Source organism: Cupressus sempervirens, chromosome 1 (genome assembly GCF_028749045.1).
Source record: "Cupressus sempervirens isolate cs-2001-9-10 chromosome 1, ASM2874904v1, whole genome shotgun sequence".
Lineage (NCBI taxonomy): Eukaryota > Viridiplantae > Streptophyta > Pinopsida > Cupressales > Cupressaceae > Cupressus > Cupressus sempervirens.
In genome coordinates this window covers 818,325,898-818,344,531 of record NC_143118.1, presented here as the reverse complement: position 1 = coordinate 818,344,531, position 18,634 = coordinate 818,325,898, and the positions used below count along the sequence as shown (strand labels likewise).

At 38.3% G+C, this 18,634-nt stretch overlaps 1 protein-coding gene across 3 annotated transcripts in view; it reads left to right on the top strand.

Moving 5' to 3' along the window:
* LOC149580381 (importin subunit alpha-like) overlaps positions 1-18,634 on the top strand; it is a 68,143-nt gene that overhangs the window by 37,659 nt on the left and 11,850 nt on the right. For all 3 annotated transcript variants that reach the window (XM_089790502.1, XM_089790504.1, XM_089790503.1), the window contains 3 exons: positions 16,686-16,764; positions 17,991-18,119; positions 18,241-18,368. In XM_089790502.1, the coding sequence (XP_089646628.1) occupies positions 16,686-16,764; positions 17,991-18,119; positions 18,241-18,368 (336 nt within the window). The remainder of the gene's footprint in view (positions 1-16,685; positions 16,765-17,990; positions 18,120-18,240; positions 18,369-18,634) is intronic.

The following is an 18,634-nucleotide window of genomic DNA, read 5'->3' as shown; positions in this document are numbered from 1 at the left end:
AGGCCAACTTTATGCTATAGTATTGAAGTTTTGTGGTTATCATCCCCACCTTAGTTTTATTTTCTATTTGGAAGGTTTCTGGGTCACCAAATCATTGTGTTTATATGTCATGAATGTTTATGCTTTCAGTTTCTCATGCATGCAGTTAGATCTGATTTAATGAATTAAATGATTATTGGGTTATTGCAATTAAGGTCTGAATTTGATAAAGTTTTTAAGGTTACTGATTCACCCCTCCCTTCTCAGTAACCTAGCATAGTCTTGAATATTTCCAACAATTGGTATCAGAGCATTGTGGTTCTCAGAATAAAGCTTGATAGCTTGAGCAAAGATCAAGGACAATGGAGATTTTCAGACTTGACAAAGCAATTGACAATGAAAAGCTAGATCTAGAAATGACCATTGCACAACTCAAGAAAGCTAAGGAGCAACTTTCCCAATCCCTGAAAAGAAGGAAGGAACTTGCAAATTAGATGAATGATCACTAGTGCATTGAAATAAAGATTGAAGATCTTTTCCTTTCAAGCAGTTCAGATGAAGCAAATAATGCAATCAAAGAACTCTTAGAGAGAATGGTTCCCTACAAGAAGAAGTGAGAAAGCTCAAAAGAGAACAAGAAATTCAGTCAGTAAGGTTATTTGAAATCTTGGAGCAAAGGAACAAGATGAAAGAAGAAATGGATAAAGGAAACAATGAGATCCAGAACGAATCCCTTCAGCATGAAGATCTTATAGATCAAATCTCCAATGCAAATGAAGAAATCATGAGTCTGAGATCCGAAAATGAAAGAATAAGGAATGATCTAAATTCAGAAAGACAAATCAATGAAAGAATAAGAAGTGAGCTAAGATCTAAAAAGAAAATTAGTGAAAGATTGAAAAATGACCTAACACTGAAAAGCAAGTCAACGAGAGAATGATGAAATCCCAAGCAGACATGAATCAATTGAATCAACTAAATGAACAAAATCTCTATAGACAAAAAGGTAAAGCAGGAATTGGATACAAAGAAGAAGGTGAATCCTTCAAACAAGGTGCTCAAAGGAATCAAAGACCTACTTGCAACCACTGTGGTAAGATAGGTCATACATCAAACAAATGTTGGAGTAATGGAAAAGCAAAATTCAATGGTAAATGTTATAATTGCAATCAGCATGGTCACAAGGCTTATTAATGCAAAGAGAAACCAAAATTTGAAGGCAAATGTCACAAATGCAAGAAACAAGGTCACAAGCCATCAAACTGCAGAACCAAGTAATTCAATCCAGCAGAGCAAATTGTGAAAGCATTATTTGGTTGGGACTATAACACTTGGTGCAGATGTCATTACTGTGGAGAGTATGGACACATTGGCACGAACTGTGTTAACCATCACACAAGGAAGAGAGATACCACCATAAGATGTTTCACTTTTACAAAACTTGGTCTTCTAGCCAAGAATTGCATGAATACAGGAAGAATTGAAGATGAGAAGAAAGCAAAAGTAGATAACATTAGAAAGCAAATGAGGCAACAATGGATTCCTAAATACACCGAGGAAGCTAGTCCAAGCAATGATGGTCATGTCACTAAAGAAGTGGTTGACTCCACCATTTTCAACTAAGTTCTTATATAAGAACTGGAATTGCGTTATCATGGTCACATCTAAATAGTTCCAAAATTGAAAGGAAGCAAAGGTCCAAATCAGTATTCGAGATACAAGGGGATCACAAAAGATTAGTATCAATTATTACCGAGTACGGTTGGGTCATGGACTCTACTGAGCAAGGTCAGGAGTAACTAGTCACACATGTTTGGTTACCGAGTTATGAAGTATTCACCGAGCGATCCGAACAGATAGTGGATGATAGCCTGTCGCACATAATGATGTCATCACAGCTACTTTCGTACCAAGCATTAATGGCAAAATGTTATCAAAAGGGTAGGAAATTGAATTCATTTTTCACCAAAATCTTGAAGTATTGTTGCGATCAAGTGAATTGCAGAGCAATCGAGCGATTTCGAGTGAAATTTGCAATAATTTTTTTGAAGTTTTCCGTATACTACCGAGTAACCATGGCAGCATCAAGCAGCAGTAGCAAGGCAAAGAAGGGTCAAAAATGTTGTTCCGAGGAGTCGAATAGAAACCACCAAATTTCAAACTTGTACCAGCAATTGCGGAAACCCTCGATCCAAATGGAGCGCAAATCCCTTCTAAGGTACTTCTCATTAACGATATTTGAACTCATTTTAAGTATGCAATTCAAGAAATTTGAACCCTAGAGATGGATGATGCCCTAGGTGAATTATGTGTGAATGGTGTTCTTAAACCTGAGCATAAGCACTTGGAAGATAAGGGTTTAACCCACATTCTCCACCTACCTCAAAGTTTCCAAATCAAATGGATCAGATACATCCTAAGCCGAGTTCACAGCGGTCAGTTATGGCTTGAGCAACCAGTTTGATTACTAAAAAGATGATTCATTGTATCGCCGGCCTTCCCATGCTCTCCAAAGCCAAAGCTATTAAAACCCTAGGTCTGGTGAAGTTAAAGAAGAAAACCGGGATGGTAGAGGTATGAAGATTAGTAGTGGAACTGATGCAGAACTGAAATTTGGCATCCATGTGATAGGACACAAGATTTACAGTTTGGGTCGTCTCAATAGTGTGTCGTGTGAAGCAGTAGACTTGGCATTCAAAGTCGTAAAAAACATTCTGTCATATGATCTTGTAGACTTATTGTTGAAACAATTCAACAAAAACATGGCAAGCATAAGGACATCCAAGAACAATCCTTGTAAATTCGGTTCATTGTTAACATGTCTATTTTTCTATGTTCAAAAGTTTTTCCCTTCTAAAGGTACAATCGTGCCAGTTTTGTATCAAATTAATGAGTACATTGCAGAAATGGGTGAAAATTCATAATGGATAACTACTTTAATGTTTTTGAGGAGAAAATGAATAACAGATTCGGGATTCCCAAGAAATTGGTTGAAGATTACAAAGATGATGTTTGTTTCATGGTAGACAGTGACAAAGTCTACATCCAAGTAGTGATTCCAAGAGTTGTATGGGTAAAACCTCTTCCCTATGAGGTGAACATTGATGAAGGAAAAGACATAATTGAAGCCTTATTAAATGAACCTGTTGATCCAAAGGCACTACACTTTGGAACATATGATGAGGCCAAGGCAAGAATAGAGCTTGAAATCAAGCTTCCACAGGCGGTTAACAAAGGCAAGAGGAGAATAAAAAAACTCAAAACCAGCACACCTCTTTTGTTGACCGAGGAAAAAGGAGAAGATGATGATGATGATGCAGAGGATGAAGATGAGTCAGAGAAGGAAGAAGAGCTAGTGAAGAAGAAAGGCAAGGTGATCATCACCAAGCCATCCAAGCCACCCACTGTAGTGTTTACCAGAAGATCCAAAAAGACAGGTAGTGAAGTTGTGTTTAGCAAGCCTCCTCTCACCTTCCAGGAAAGACTGAAACAAATGGAAGAAGGTGCAGGCATAACCAACTTCAAATCATTGAAGTATGAGACCAGGACAGAGGCTGAGAAGAAGCAGATTGAGTAATTGGTGCTAACCAAGATGGGTAAATGGAAGTATTCCCCTGATTAGATAGCTTCTTAGATTTCTAAAGATCTATTAGAGAGATTGGAGCCAAGATGGGATTCAGACATGCAGATAGCAAGAGATATCTATGAACAAACCCTGAGGCAATTGTTACTGAGCGTTACAAATGCTGAGGTAAAAGAGTCTATGAAGAAATATGAAGACAGGATGACTCTTAGATTCAATACTTGTTTAATTTTGTTAAAAGATGTAGAGCATGTAGTCAAGAATGCTACAGGCATGTGGAAGAATATTTATCACTTACGAAAACCAAGTGACTCTCCAGTAGAAGTCAAGGATGATGATAGTGATGATGAGGAGGAAGAAACAAATTTTGAAACAATTTAGTTTGACAATGAAGGAGTTGAAGAAGATAAAGAGGAAGAAGCCATTGAGGAAGTCAAAGAAGATGATGAGGAGACTGATCCTATGAAGATAGCCGCAACAGTCATTGCCTCACTTGCTCATTCTCCAAGCAAATCAGCAGCCACATCAAATTTGGAGTCAGCTTCAGCAAGTTTGATTTTGACCACAATAGATACATCAAACATCCAATCACACTTCGCTCCCTCACAACTTAGCATATCACTAATGGAAGTGTCTATCACTTCATTTACCGAGCTGCAGCCTCCTTCTTCAGTTCCTGAGTTAGGTTCATCAGCAGTGAGTACAACATGTTCTACGATTTTCTGTTCTTCAGCAGTAAGTACAGTTTCAAGTTCTACAATTTTGTTTTCTACAGTTTTCGATACTTCTATAAGTATATTAGTTTTGGATTCAGTAAGCATTCCAGTCAGTATTCCATCCGTTAGTACTATGTCAGTTTTTACTGCTAGTCTTGCTATCTCTACTATTGTTTCCATTCTAGATTCTAAGGTAGTTTGTACAAAGGCAATTGAACTCAAGGCTCAACCTTGTACAAGACTTTTCAGTGGAAAAGAGATAGAGGAGGATATTGATCTAGATGAGGAGATTGAGATTCCTAAGTGGGATTTTGATAATGCCACTATAGATCAAATGCAAATAGCTAGTCAACTCCTCCAAAAGAAAGCGAGACAAAAGAAATTAAGAGAGGAAAGAGACAGAGAATATAAAATCATTGAGAGTGCTAAGGATATTTTGACGGAGGTAATAGGTGTTGAAGTTGATACTTCTTAACACATTTTATTTCAATTGGAAGTAGTCCAAAAGTTTAATTAGGACTCTAGTGGTCAAGAAAAATTGATTGAGAAGGCAGAGAAGAAATTTGATAACAAAGTGCTTGAGCACATTGCTCAAGAAATTGCTATTCAGCAAGTGGAGCTTTCCTCAATTTTGACCAATCTTGAAAATTCTTGTGCAAATGTAACATCACTTTTTGCAAAATTATGTAATGTTACCGAGTTCACAAAGGAAATAAAGAGCAAATTGAATAAAATTGATGAAGATCTGAAGGCTAGTTCACAACAGTTGCAACTTGACCCTAGTTCAAGTTCTGCATATCATATGAAAATTAGACTCTTGTCAGATATGCAGGCAGAATTGTTGAAAGAAGAAGCAAGGATCCGGTCTTCACTGATAGATATTCAGAATATGATCCTTCCCATCATGGACACAATGCAGAAGCACATTTTTTACTCAAAAACATTGATCCATGACAACAACTTCTCAATTGCAGATCACATGATAGAACTCTTTGTAGAAGTTCAAATTGCTCTACATACGTGCAAAGTTTTGCAAGAAAATTGGGATAAGACTCTAGCACTCATACTCAAGGTACATTCTGAGTTTCTTTCTTATATTGGTGTCTTTGTGTAAATAAGTTTTGAATAAATCCTTGGCATTATTGTCAAAAAGGGGGGGAACAGAATATATATATATATATGAATCTGTATATGGGAGAAACACTTAGTATGTATATTGTATGGGGGAGATTCATCCTAAGCAAAGGAAAGGAAAGTACATACTTACAAAGGCAAATTTTGAAAAATCTCAAATACAGAATTCTAGTACCAAGCCAGTATCACACTGTAATGTATATAAGTTTTGGCTGATAAGTGTTTTTGTCACTAATGCCAAAGGGGGAGATTGTTGACATTAAGTCATTATAACAACACTTATTCAGATTCTGTATGGTTATTGAGCTCATTAGACAGTCTACAGTGTTTGCCATATAATTCAGTAACCACCAAGCTTCATAGTTCCTACCGAGCATTCCAGTGGCTACCAAGTAAATTCAGGTAGTGTGAAGTCCTACAGTTCTTATCGAGTAGTTTAGTGGTTACCAAGCTTTGCAGTTTCTACCGAGTCATTAGTTCATGTGAAACGAAGTCAGTGTTAACCAAGTGATGGAATGATTAGTGTTTACCGAGTTCAAGTATGGTAAACGTAGAATTCAATTTCTACCAAGTTAGACAGTATCTACCGGGTTGCTAGTGTAGACTGAGTTCGAGACTACTCTGAGATGATTAGTATGGACTGAGCTTTCACTTCTACCGAATGCATGACGATGCCGAGTAATGATAGTGGATGCCGTATATCAGAACTTCACCAAGTCAGTCTTCAGAACCTGAGTGTCTTCATTCAAGCCGACTTTGTAATATTGGTGTTAACTTGTATATTTTGTAATTTTGTAAATTGGATATATATATATATATATATATATATATATATATAATGTATTGTATCATATCCAAAATGACATGGATAGATAGATGTGTGTGTGCATGAATGAGAAACAAGAGAAAAGAATATGTAAGAAGCATGCGAATGTGAATCAGCAAAAAGTATATTGTAAGGCCATATCAGCAAAGGAGCAGCAGAGTCATATCTATCACATTAAGGTGATTAGTACTTCAAAGAATCTCAATCAGTAAATCAGTTGTAAGTCAGAGATCTAATGTTTCATCCTAACAGGTGAATCAGCTCCAAAATCATCTAACAAGGTAGACTTAACAGTCTTTTGTCAAATCTCTTTACAGAGTGCATACTTCATTGTATGTTTGTAAATCCTCTAACAAGGTGGACCTAGTAGTCCTAATTGCTCCTAACTGGGCAGATCATCAGAAGTGATCAATATAAGCCTTAACAGGCCAACTTTATGCTGCAGTATTGAAGTTTTGTGGGTATCATCCCCACCCTAGTTTTACTTTCTATTTGGAAGGTTTCTGGGTCACCAAATCATTGTGTTCATATGTCATGAATGTTTATGCTTTCAGTTTCTCATGCATGCAGTTAGATCTGATTTAATGAATTAAATGATTATTGGGTTATTGCAATTAAGGTCTGAATTTGATAAAGTTTTTAAGGAAACTGATTCACCCCTCCCTTCTCAATAACCTAGCATAGTCTTGAATATTTCCAACGTCAAGGCCAACTCATGTAGTATAAAAGGGTTGGTCTTCTATCACAACATTTGTAGAGGGGGGTTGCATGCCCTTTGTTGTTTTTATTTTTACTGCCAATAGTTGTATGTTGCCTAAATTCTTCTCTCTTTTGGTGTCTCATGCTTTGCTATATATTTTAATATTGTTGCATTCAGTACATGTAATGGATACCCCCAAATCTGCTTGCAATGTATTCACAACTATATGGTAATTTTATCAAACACTTAGCTTGCAGTCCCAAATTTCCTGTCATGTGATACAACCCTTTTGGCTCTGAAAAAATTTGTCTATATTATGTTGTGTTGGCATGTAACATGAATATAGGAATTGAAAGCATAAATATACATCACAGAAATAACCAGCACACTATATTTATATTGATTTCCAAATGAATAAACAAGTGCAAGGTTGTCTCACTGAATACTCCAGCAATAACTGGAACAAACATTGTTTACATCAAATAGTTGATGGATTGGCCATTGCATTGATCTGCTGCAAACAGTATGTGGCTGCTATAGTGACACAACTGCTACAGGACGCGGCTGCTATAGTGACACAACTGCTACAGGATGCGACTACTATAGTGATACGTCTGCTACAATAATGCGGTTGGTACAGTAACACGGTTGCTATAAGACACAACGGCTACAGTGATGCAGCTGCTACAATACACGATTGCTAGAGTGATGCGGTTGCTATAGTACACAGCTGAAAGCATAGACTCCAAAGACCAATCCTAAGGATTGATGTCTAGAGTGATACAAATGAGAAGGACGTCCCTAGATGCCCAAAACAACTTGCAAATTGCAAGTACTTCAATTCTTCTTCTCATCCTATTCCATGCCTGAACAATGTCCTCAAGCTCTCCTTCTATTCCCACTTTGTAGGGTTGGCCCACTTTTCACAAGCAATGTGGGATTAAAATAAAATAAAATAAATGACATTTTATGCCTCCCTTGGGCGTCCCCACACAACCAAATATGAATAATATTAAAGCAACACTTCAATATTTTAACATTTAATTTAAATGCTACTTCAATAATATATCAAACTAGGAATTACTAAGCCAAATCACTCCAAAGTTCCTTTGAACTCTTTGCTAGTCCTCGGGACCAAAGCAAAACTAGGCTAGCGTCTACATAGCTGACAATTGCTAAAGAGGGGACATTACAGTCCGCCTCCCTTGAAATTGCTTGTCTGCAAGCAATCTCAGTCCCATTTGCTATAACACTTGCTCACCTTCCCATGTAGCATCCTCATCTGGCAGGTCTTTCCATTTTACTAAGTATTCCTTAACTACCCCGCTCCTACTAGTCCTCTCCCTGGTATCCAGAATAGCTTCAGGGACCAACACAAGCTTACCCTCTTCATTCAACAGTGGCAAATTTGCAAAAGGTACAATTCATTGACCAATGGCTTTCTTAACCCTCGACACATTATGCACTTGACTGCCCTCCGGAAGCTCAATCTCATAGGCGACCTTGCCCACTCTGCAAATCACTTTGTAGGGATCATAAAACCTAGGCTTTAGCTTCTCGGCTTCGCTCTTCTTGAGCGATGACTGTCTGTATGGATCTAGCCTCAAGTAAACCATATCCTCTACATCAAAACTGAGCTCTACCTTGTGCTGATCAGCATACAACTTTTGTTGATTTTCAGCCTGCTGTATGTTCTCCCTAAGCACTCTCAGGGTATTCTAACTATCCTGCAACTAGTCTTTGGCTTTGGGCACTATGTTGTCCCCCAAGACTAAATTGATGAAGCTAGGTGCTTCATAACCATACAGTGCCATGAAAGGAGTCATCCTGATGGACATATGATAAGTGGTGTTATAACAGTACTCTCCCATATGCAACCATCTGACCCAAACTCTTTGTTGTGCACTCACATAGTTCCTCAAATATCCCTCCACCCATTTATTCACAGTCTCTGTCTGTTCATGTATCTATGGATGATAACTGGTGCTGGGTGTAAGATTTGTACCACACAACTTAAGCAATTCTTGCCAAAAAAACTCATAAATTTACTATCCCGATCATTGACTATGAATCTAGGCAGCCCATGTAACCTGAATATCTCTTTGAACAAAAGATCTACCACCTATGCAGCTATGTAAGTGGATGGAATAGCAAAGAAGTAAGCGAACTTCGTCAAGCAGTCTACCACCACATAGATGCAATCTCTCCCTTGCACTCGTGGTAACCCAGTGATGAAGTCCATCGAAATACTTTCCCATTTTCTATCAAGAATGGGCAAAGGCTGAAGCAACCTTGCGGCAAAAGTGTGCTCTCCCTTATTCTGCTGACACACAACACACTCTCTCACATATCTCTGCACGTTATCCTTGACTCCCCTCTAGGTGAATCTCTCATGGATTTGCCTATAAGTTTTGAAGACCCCAGGATGTGCAGCTGTAGGTGCATTATGAAATGCCCTCAAGATCTCCTCTCTAAACTCTGTTGTAGGAATCAAATAAATCTTGTATTAAAATTTGATCAACCCATCCAACACTGCATACCTGTGATCCTGAATGGTGCTTGCAACTATCGCTAAAGCCCAATCATCTCCTACATACTCCAATGCAATCCGATCTCTCCAATCTCCTGAAATTTCTGCCAGAGCACATAAGTGAGGTCTCCGAGATAAAGCATCAACCACTACATTTTTCTTACCTTAGACAAACTCTATGTCAAAGTCACAAGCTTGCAATTTGGTAACCCATTTTTGTTGCCGGTCATTAAGATCATGCTGGCCCATGAAGTATTTAATACTATTGTGATCAATCTTGATCACAAAATGCCCACCTACCAAATAAGATCGGAATTTGGCCAACACATGCATTATGGCCAACATTTCCTTGTCGTAGATAGAATAGCTCCTCTCAACTCCTTGGAGCTTCCTACTCTCTAATGCAATAGGGTGTCTCTCCTGCATCAATACTGCCCCTATCTAATCTCTTGAAGCATCACACTGAAGCTCAAATGGTTTCGTGAAATTAGGTAGAGCTAGAACCAGACAAGATGACATCACCTGTTTGAAGTGGTCATAACATCTCTGTGCTGCCTCTATCCATGTGAAGGCCCCCTTCTTGGTGAGATTTGTCAAAGGTGCAACAATCTGTGAGAATCCCCTAACAAACCTCCTATAAAAACCACATAAACCAAAGAACCCCTTGAGCTGTGTGAGGTTTGTGGGAGTAGGCCAATCTACAATAGCTCTAATCTTTTCGGGATCAACCCAAACACCATCTGCACTAATAATATGCCCAAGGTAAAGGAGCTCGGTCATGCCAAACTTGCATTTAGATTCCTTGGCATACAACGACTCTCTCCAGAATAGATAACACCTCCTCTAGATGTTGTAAGTGCTCCTCCCAGGTCTTACTGAAGACCAAGATGTCATCAAAGAAGATCAAGACGAATCTCCTCAACTGCCTCTTGAATACCTGGCTCATACAACTCTGAAATGTAGCGGGCACATTGGTTAGCCCAAATGGCATAACCATAACTCAAAGTGGCCATAGTGACATCAGAAGGCTATCTTCTCGATGTCCTCTACTCTCATCCGAATCTGATGGTATTCGGATCATACATCAATTTTTGTGAAGAAGCGTGCCCCATGCAACTCATCAATCAACTCATCAATCCTAGGAATGGGATACCTGTTTTTTGATTATTTTCTTATTTAGTGCCTTGTAATGGATGCACATGTGCATCGTCCCATCCTTCATTACCAAAAGTTCTGTTGAAGCAAAAGGTCTTTTGCTAGGCCTAATGTGCCCCATCTCCAACAACTCCTTAACTGCCTTCTCTATCTCATCCTTGTGTTTCTTAGGATGACGATAGGGGGTAATAATAACTGGTTTGGCTCCCTCCTCGAGCTCAATAACATGCTCTATCACCTTGTCAAGAGGAATCCCATGCGAAATCTTGCCAAATACTTTAGCATGCCTATCAAGTATCTCCTAGATATCTGGTGGATGACTCTTCACCTCTTACTCTCGTGAAGCTGGCATAGTGAAACATTCTGCTGCGCACTATACGTCATCATGCCGAAAAAGTTTCTGCATTCTCCTCAAGGAGATTACTTTGCAACGCCCATTTGAAAGTCCTCTAAGTACAACAGTTTTGCCCACATGCTAGACTCTCATCTCCAATTTTGCTAGGTTGAGTGTGAACTCAACTAGTGAGGCCATCCATGTCATATCGAGGATGACATCATAATCTCCAATTTCTACTACATAGAACTCATCCTCCAACTCATAGCCATATCCAAACCTCATGTGAAGATTAGATATCTTTCGAGTGCATAATAATTTGTCATCGTTAGCCACCATGACTCTAAACTCAACATGCTCCTCAGTTTTTAAACCTCTCTTGGCTACCAATTGTGCATCTATGAAATTATGTGTAGCCCAGTGTTAGGGAGTGAGATCACTTTTTGCCCTTGGATAGTACCCCTGACCTTAAATGTGATTGCCTTTTGAGCCCCCATTAAATGTGCCAACGACCTCTAATCCTCAGGAATGCTGCTCTCCTTTGTAGTGCTACCCTCATCCCAATCGGAGTGCTAATCCTCCCTCTCTGACTGTAACTCCACTGCTGAGAAACACTCCATTTGATTTGCCTTAGCTTTGAGAGGGCACTTATGAGATAAGTCCCAAGGCTCCCTGCAATTAAAACACAACTTCTTCCTCCTCAAATCATTCAGGGTGTCATTATCTAACTTATTATCCCTTTTTGGCTAAGGATCCTTGTGAAAAGGTTTTTTGTCCTTCTCCTTGTCCTTCTTCATATGTGAATCCCTAGGCTGAAATCTGCTCCTAAAAGAAGGTGCTAAGTCACGAGCCTTCTTAGTGGTCTCCTTAATATAGTTGGGTCATGCCCCTTGACCCAACCGCTCAAGGGATCTGAGAGTCTATCCATAAACAACACTACTAATCTCGTCTCTGAAATATCTGTGACCAACACAACTAACCTCTGAAATTCATTGATATACGTCTCAACTGATCCCCACTGCTTGAGCTGTGCCAACTCTTTAAACTGTAACTCGGGATCTTTGGTATCAAATCTCTCTATGAGTCTCTCAGTGAACTCCTCGTAAGATGTGATCTGATTATGCCCCAAGGTTACCATGCCATGATGCCACCACTCATGTGTTGGACCATCCAAATGAATAGCCACATACTTGATAGCCTCCTCCTCAAGCATAGGATTCAACTGCAAGTATGTATCTACCTTCTGAACCCAAGCTCGTGCAGTCAGCTTCCTTGAAGCATCATAATAAGGTAAAGAAAAATTTTCAACTTTCTTTCTCAACTCAAAGTTTTGATTCTTCCCTCTTGCTCTAGGCATGTGCCTCATCCTCGAGTCTTTATAATCTCTGAGGGAAATATCCGTCTCAAACTTTGGTCCACTAGCCTCCTAGTCCCTCTTGAACTGATCCTGTAACTCAGTAATCTGCGGTTTGTTTACTGGTTGAACCGGATCTCTAGGAGGGAAGGTGCGTAGAAAAAATCTTGAGCTCACTGTCCGAGCTGGGCGTGCAATGTGTCTAAAGTTATCAGCTTCATTCCCATTGTTGCCATGCCCATTATTATTACCATTAATGTTACCCTCAGGACCATTGTTATTGCCTCGGCCTCCATTATTATCATTGTCCCCATTGTTGGCATCACTTGGATTAATGTTGAGGCCCATCTGTTTAGCCATAAGCTGCAACATCATGTCCATTTGCCTATTTTGCTCTTGTTGCATACACTGCCCTTGCTCTAATGTATCTAATAACTGTCTGAACATTACCTCCCCTTGATTTGGACCGGTATTCTTGCCTCCGCCTAGTCCTATATTCTTGTCATCTCGGTCACCCATATTGCTGTCTTGATCAAAGAATATCTCCTCTGTGTCTATATGACTGGATTCTATGTCCAACTGCACGGATGAACTAGACTGTTTGCTCTGCAAGTCCGAAATCCTATTTTGTCTTACTCTAGTATTGTGGAAGTTATAAGGCCCTCAAACATACTTTCTTAGCCTGTTTTATTTCTGATTTTAGTGTTTTGACATTTCGTCAAACATTTTTCCCTCTCCCTTGTTCTAAATTTCCTATAATGCCTCTACAGGATGGCAAGAAAACTAGGCTCTGATACCACTATAATGGATATCCCCAAATCTGCTTGCAAAGTATTCATAGCTATATGGTAATTTTATCAAACACTTAGTTTGCAGTCCCTAATTTCCCGTCATGTGTTACAACCCTTATGGCTCTGAAAAGGTTTGTCTCTATTGTGTTGTGTTGGCATGTAACATGAATATAGGAATTGAAAGCATAAACATACATCACAAAAATAACCAGCACACTATAGTTATATTGATTTCCAAATGAATGAACAAGTGCAAGGTTGACTCACTGAATACTCTAGCAATAAACCGGAACAAACATTGTTTACATCAAATAGTTGATGTCTTGGCCATTGCATTGATTTGTTGCAAATAGTATGTGGATGCTACAGTATGTGGCTGCTATAGTGACACAACTGCTATAGGACGTGGCTGCTACAATGACGTGGTTGCTACAGTGACACATCTTCTATAGTAACGTGACTACTACAGTAATGCGGCTGCTACAAGACACAGGTGCTATAGTACATGATTGCTAGAGTGACGGGGCTGCTATAGTACACAGCTGAAAGCATAGACTCCAAAGAACAATCCCAAGGATTGATGTCTAGAGTGATACAAATGAGGAGGACGTCCCCGGATGCCCAACACAATCTGCAAACTGCAAGCACTTCAATTCTTCTTCTCATCCAATCCCATGCCCAAACAATGCCCTCAAGCTCTCCTTTTATCCTCACTTTGTAGGGTTGGCCCACTTTTCACAAGCAATGTGGGATTAAAATAAAATAAAATAAATGACATCTTATCTCTCCCTTGGGCATTCCCCACACGACCCAATATAAATAATATTAAAGCAACACTTTAATATTTTAACATTTAATTTAAATGCTACTTTAATAATATACTAAACTAGGAATGACTAAGCCAAATCACTCCAAGATCCCTCTGAACTCTTCGCTAGCCCCCGGGACCAAAGCAAAACTAGGCCAGCGTCAACATAGTTGACAATTGCTAAAGAGGGGACATTACAGTATAGGCGCACCTTTTCTTCCAGGGCATTTTGTGACTCCTCTTCTAGCTCTTATAGATATTCCACACAAATGGCTACCACATGATAATATGAAATATTCTTTTCTACATCACAACCTTGACATTTCCAATGGAATGCAACACCTCTTGGAAGTGGTCTTACAATATCAACATACTTCCATGAGGGAGAATGAGAATGGGGTTCTAGCCTATTCTTTGTTCGGTATTGCCTATTGAGGATGATGTGGATGCCATTGTAGCTTCTTTTCTATGGCAAGAAATTGTATATGTACTCATTATCAAAGCAAGAGAATGAAAAATTCTGGAAAAAAAATGGTAGATCTTATGGACAATGAAAGGGAAATGAATAAAAAAACTTAAACAAAAACAAAAGGAAATGGGACAGGAACTTACCTCTTCAATTCATTGTAAGCTTGGTGTAGGAATGAGGCACAAGCACTTGAAGAAGATCCACAAATCAATCTTCCAAGTCCTTGTACAACCAATTCTTGCTGAACCACCTATTTGCGCTTGTTCAAGGCAAAACAACCAATTTGCACACCACAGATGAGAATGAGAGGTCAACATAAGCCTTTGAAATCCACTTTTTAGGGTTGTGGATGTCCAAATATTATAAAATTTGCAAAATAAATAAATCACGTAAGCACTAACTGTTGTTCGCTAGTTGGGCAATTGGTTTGCTTGCAATGTCCCCTTTTTGGGACATTAGAGAATTTAAGCCAAATGCATAAATTAATTTTGAAGTGAATTAATTGTAGCTTAAGGCAGATTATTATAAGGCATTTGTAATATTTAAAAGGTGAAAGGGAGAACGCAAGGCAAAAGATAGAAGGGTGAAGGTGAAGAGTCACAAGTCAAGCTTAAAGAAGGGAGAAGAACTCATTTGCATCTATGGTTGGATTGAGATTGAGGTCAGATTTCTTTTGAGAAAACGTGGAAGCTTCCACTTTTAATTTTGGAACTTGAGGATGGAACCCTTCAGGCTTCTCGGGTGGACTGGACGCAAACCTGATTCATCTACGTGGTGGATTCACTTCAAAGTTCACACTTGGAGTTTAGGTTCATATCTATGTGTTTTCCAATTTAACTGTTGTTGTTTATAAGATTCAATTTCTATATGTTATTGTATTGCTGGTTTATAATGCAATAAAGAAATTCTGAAGCATTTTATATGTGTATTTTTCTGGTATTTTATTGGATTAGATTATCTGCTGTACTCCTAAGATTACATTGTGAGAAATCGGGACAAATATTCAGTGGGATATTTTCACTGCCTGGGTCTGAATGGCCTGTGGCCTGGTTTGAACCAGCTTGCGATGGACTAGACCCTATCTGGACCCACAAAGGGACTAGACAAGGAATACAGATCAGTTTGATCCCTGGCTGGTCCAGCCTCCAGTTTGGGCAAAACAGGACATCTTAGATTCTTACTATTATTGAACAGAATAAACAGGTAAACACAATTCAACTGTGACCAGAAACATATCTTTACATCATACATGAACTTCTGCATAGAGCAAAAAAAATTTGTTGTGTTCATTAATGAATATTGAGAAAAATATTGCCAAGGGTCATCACAGCACAGAACACCATCTTCTTCTTGGTGTCTTTGTTTTGTGATGTTCTTTGTTGTAGAAGTTGAGCTGCTTCACGGATTGAAGTAGATTTAGATATATAACATAACATTTATTTGCAGAATTTGCATTTCTGTAAATAGCCCTTTTGCGTAAAGCATTGGAGTGTATATGTTATATTGAATTTACTCAGGATCAGTTGATACTTGGAACATAAAGGAAACGTTAAATTCATTACTCAGGATCAGTTGATACTTGGAACATAAAGGAAACGATAAATTCATTACTCAGGATCATGCCTTTTGAATAGATCTATGTGAATTTTTACCCTGTTTACTGTCACTGTTTTGCATCTACATTTTCTACTCTGTCCCCTAGATACTATGCAATGGTTTGTATTAATTTTCTCTGCCAGATAAAGAGTTGTTCGAACTTAGAATTCACTTCGAATCTGTGCTGAAAATAATTGATAAACTGTATATCTCTGTTAAGCGCTGGGCTTGCTAGCAACCGGTTACTTTGGAGAGGGCATTGCACTAGGCTATTATTTTGGTTAATTGATTTTCTCAGTGTTCTATCTGTCATGACTCATAACACTGTTGCTCAAGTCTTTAGTAATTTCTGATTAGGGCTTTGGATGTATGCAAGACTCACATTTAAGAATTTGAGGTTTTGTTTGTAGTGCTGTGTTTTGGTGAAGTTCCATTGATACAAATTTTACAGAACAGCATTTTTTAGTTTCATATGGTTTGTCTTTTAATGGGTAGTTGTGGTGGATCTATGCCACTTGTTTAAGGTTAGATGTCTTGCCTGTAACTCCATTTGGCCTAGCTTTAGGGCTTTCCATATATTTAGCACTACAAATTGCATAGACCACAAAAACGTAAAAAGTTAAAATATATTTTTCTTCTTTAGTTTGTCTATTAGCAATTTACCTGTCTCACTTTTGGACTTATCAAGAATCTAATTTGGTTGTTTGTAGACATCCTTCTTCTAATGTTCTTATCCCCGCACTTCGAGCAGTGGGCAATATGGTTACTGGAGACAATATCCAGACTCAGGTATATATCAAATCAGATCTTATTGTTTTTCAAACCTTCAAATATGAGGTATCCTCTCAACATATTACTGATTAGTTTCTTCACCAAAATAATTTGTGTGATCTTTAAGAATGGTTGCTTGGTTTGTTGTGTGTTATGTAGATCATACTGCTTGTGTATGGCAGCCAGATTATGGAAAGTATACCATAGGATGGGTACAGGGTGCTAACAAAGCTATTCATGGTATCTTACATGCATTACAAATAACAACTATTACTTAAATCAGAATAGTATTGATAGCAGATTTCCACAATGCATGATATTCTATTTATGCTTTTGGGTAAGATTGTGTGTGATTTTTCTAGAGTCAATGTTTCAGGTCATACTTAATGATCCGAAACGGGGATCATTGAGTATGATCCGAAATGTTGATGCTAGAAAAATCACACACAATCTTACCCAGAAGCATAAATAGAGTATTGATAGTCTTAACATGATATCAGCCGCATTCACTTTTTGAAGTCAAAATATAAGGAACACTACACTAAACTGAATTGCATGAGGTTGCTATCAGCTGAGAAGAAAAGAAGAAATTAGAACTGAAGGAATGCAAAATCTCACTTTCAGGGTCTAGCAATGTCAATGCTTAAAAAAAAAGTTGGCAACATAAAGCTCATTGGACATTCGTCTATAGAAACTATATGATATAAAAGGAACTCTGGAAACCACAAGGAATGAGATAGTTCATAAATAAAAGACACGAGAACAAGGAATATGTTTAAAGAGAACAATTCAATCTTTAGTATATTGTAGGATATCATACAATCAAAATATCTTCTTGTAGCACAATTGTATGTTTTAGGTCTCGACTTCATTGAAGACACCATTTTGCTATATGAGACACCACTCATGGAAGCCTTGAGGGGATAGTTTGGCATTTTGTTGATGCCCTTGTTTACGGGTCTTGCTATTCGTCTTACTTTAGAAAATTACTTCTTTTTTTTTTACTGCTTTCAAGCTTAATGTTTGCGCCTCTGATATATGATTTGGCATCTGATTGAGCCAATTACTTAGATTTTAGTTATTGAATTTGTTTTTGAGTTCCTGGGATTCAACTTGCACACAACTAGCTTCACGCATAACTTAACATTGACCTGCTCTAATGTTAATAAAATGTTCTAAGTTAGCCTTCAACCTTCTACTGCTAGATGATCTTATTGCACATTTTATATGGCATTATGTTGTAGACTGTGATTGACAATCGAGTGCTTCCTTACCTTGTACCTCTCCTGGCAAATTATCCTAAGAAAAATATCAAGAAGGAAGCATGTTGGATGATTTCCAACATTGTAGCAGGCCATAAAGAGCAAATACAGGTCAGCTGTTTACTTTATCCACTCCAAGGAGCTTATTCTGCTTGAATTTTAACTGCTGTATAGGTCTTGTGAAATATTTTTGACTTCAATGCTCTTTGATTGCCTTTCTTCTGGTCTGCAGGCTGTCATTGATGCAAACATTATTCCACCACTTGTGAGTTTGCTTCAGACTGCTGAATTTGACATCAAGAAAGAGGCAGCTTGGGCAATCTGCAATGCCGCTTCTGGTGGTTCGCATGAGCAAGTCATGTATGTAACTATATATTATATATTATATATTAAAAACAAAAACCACCTATATTGTGATTTTTTGTGTACAAGATAAGAAAAGGAGCAATGTGCAAAACTTTAATGGTAGTTAACAGCTATGCAAATTTATATTCAGAGCTATTTGCTAGCTCCTCTGCTGATTATACTTTCTTTAACATGAAATATATCATGTCCTTCAATGCTTGAAGACATTAGTTATAACCCTGTTTCTCATATATGTGGATAAGTAAATCTTCGAGTTTTAG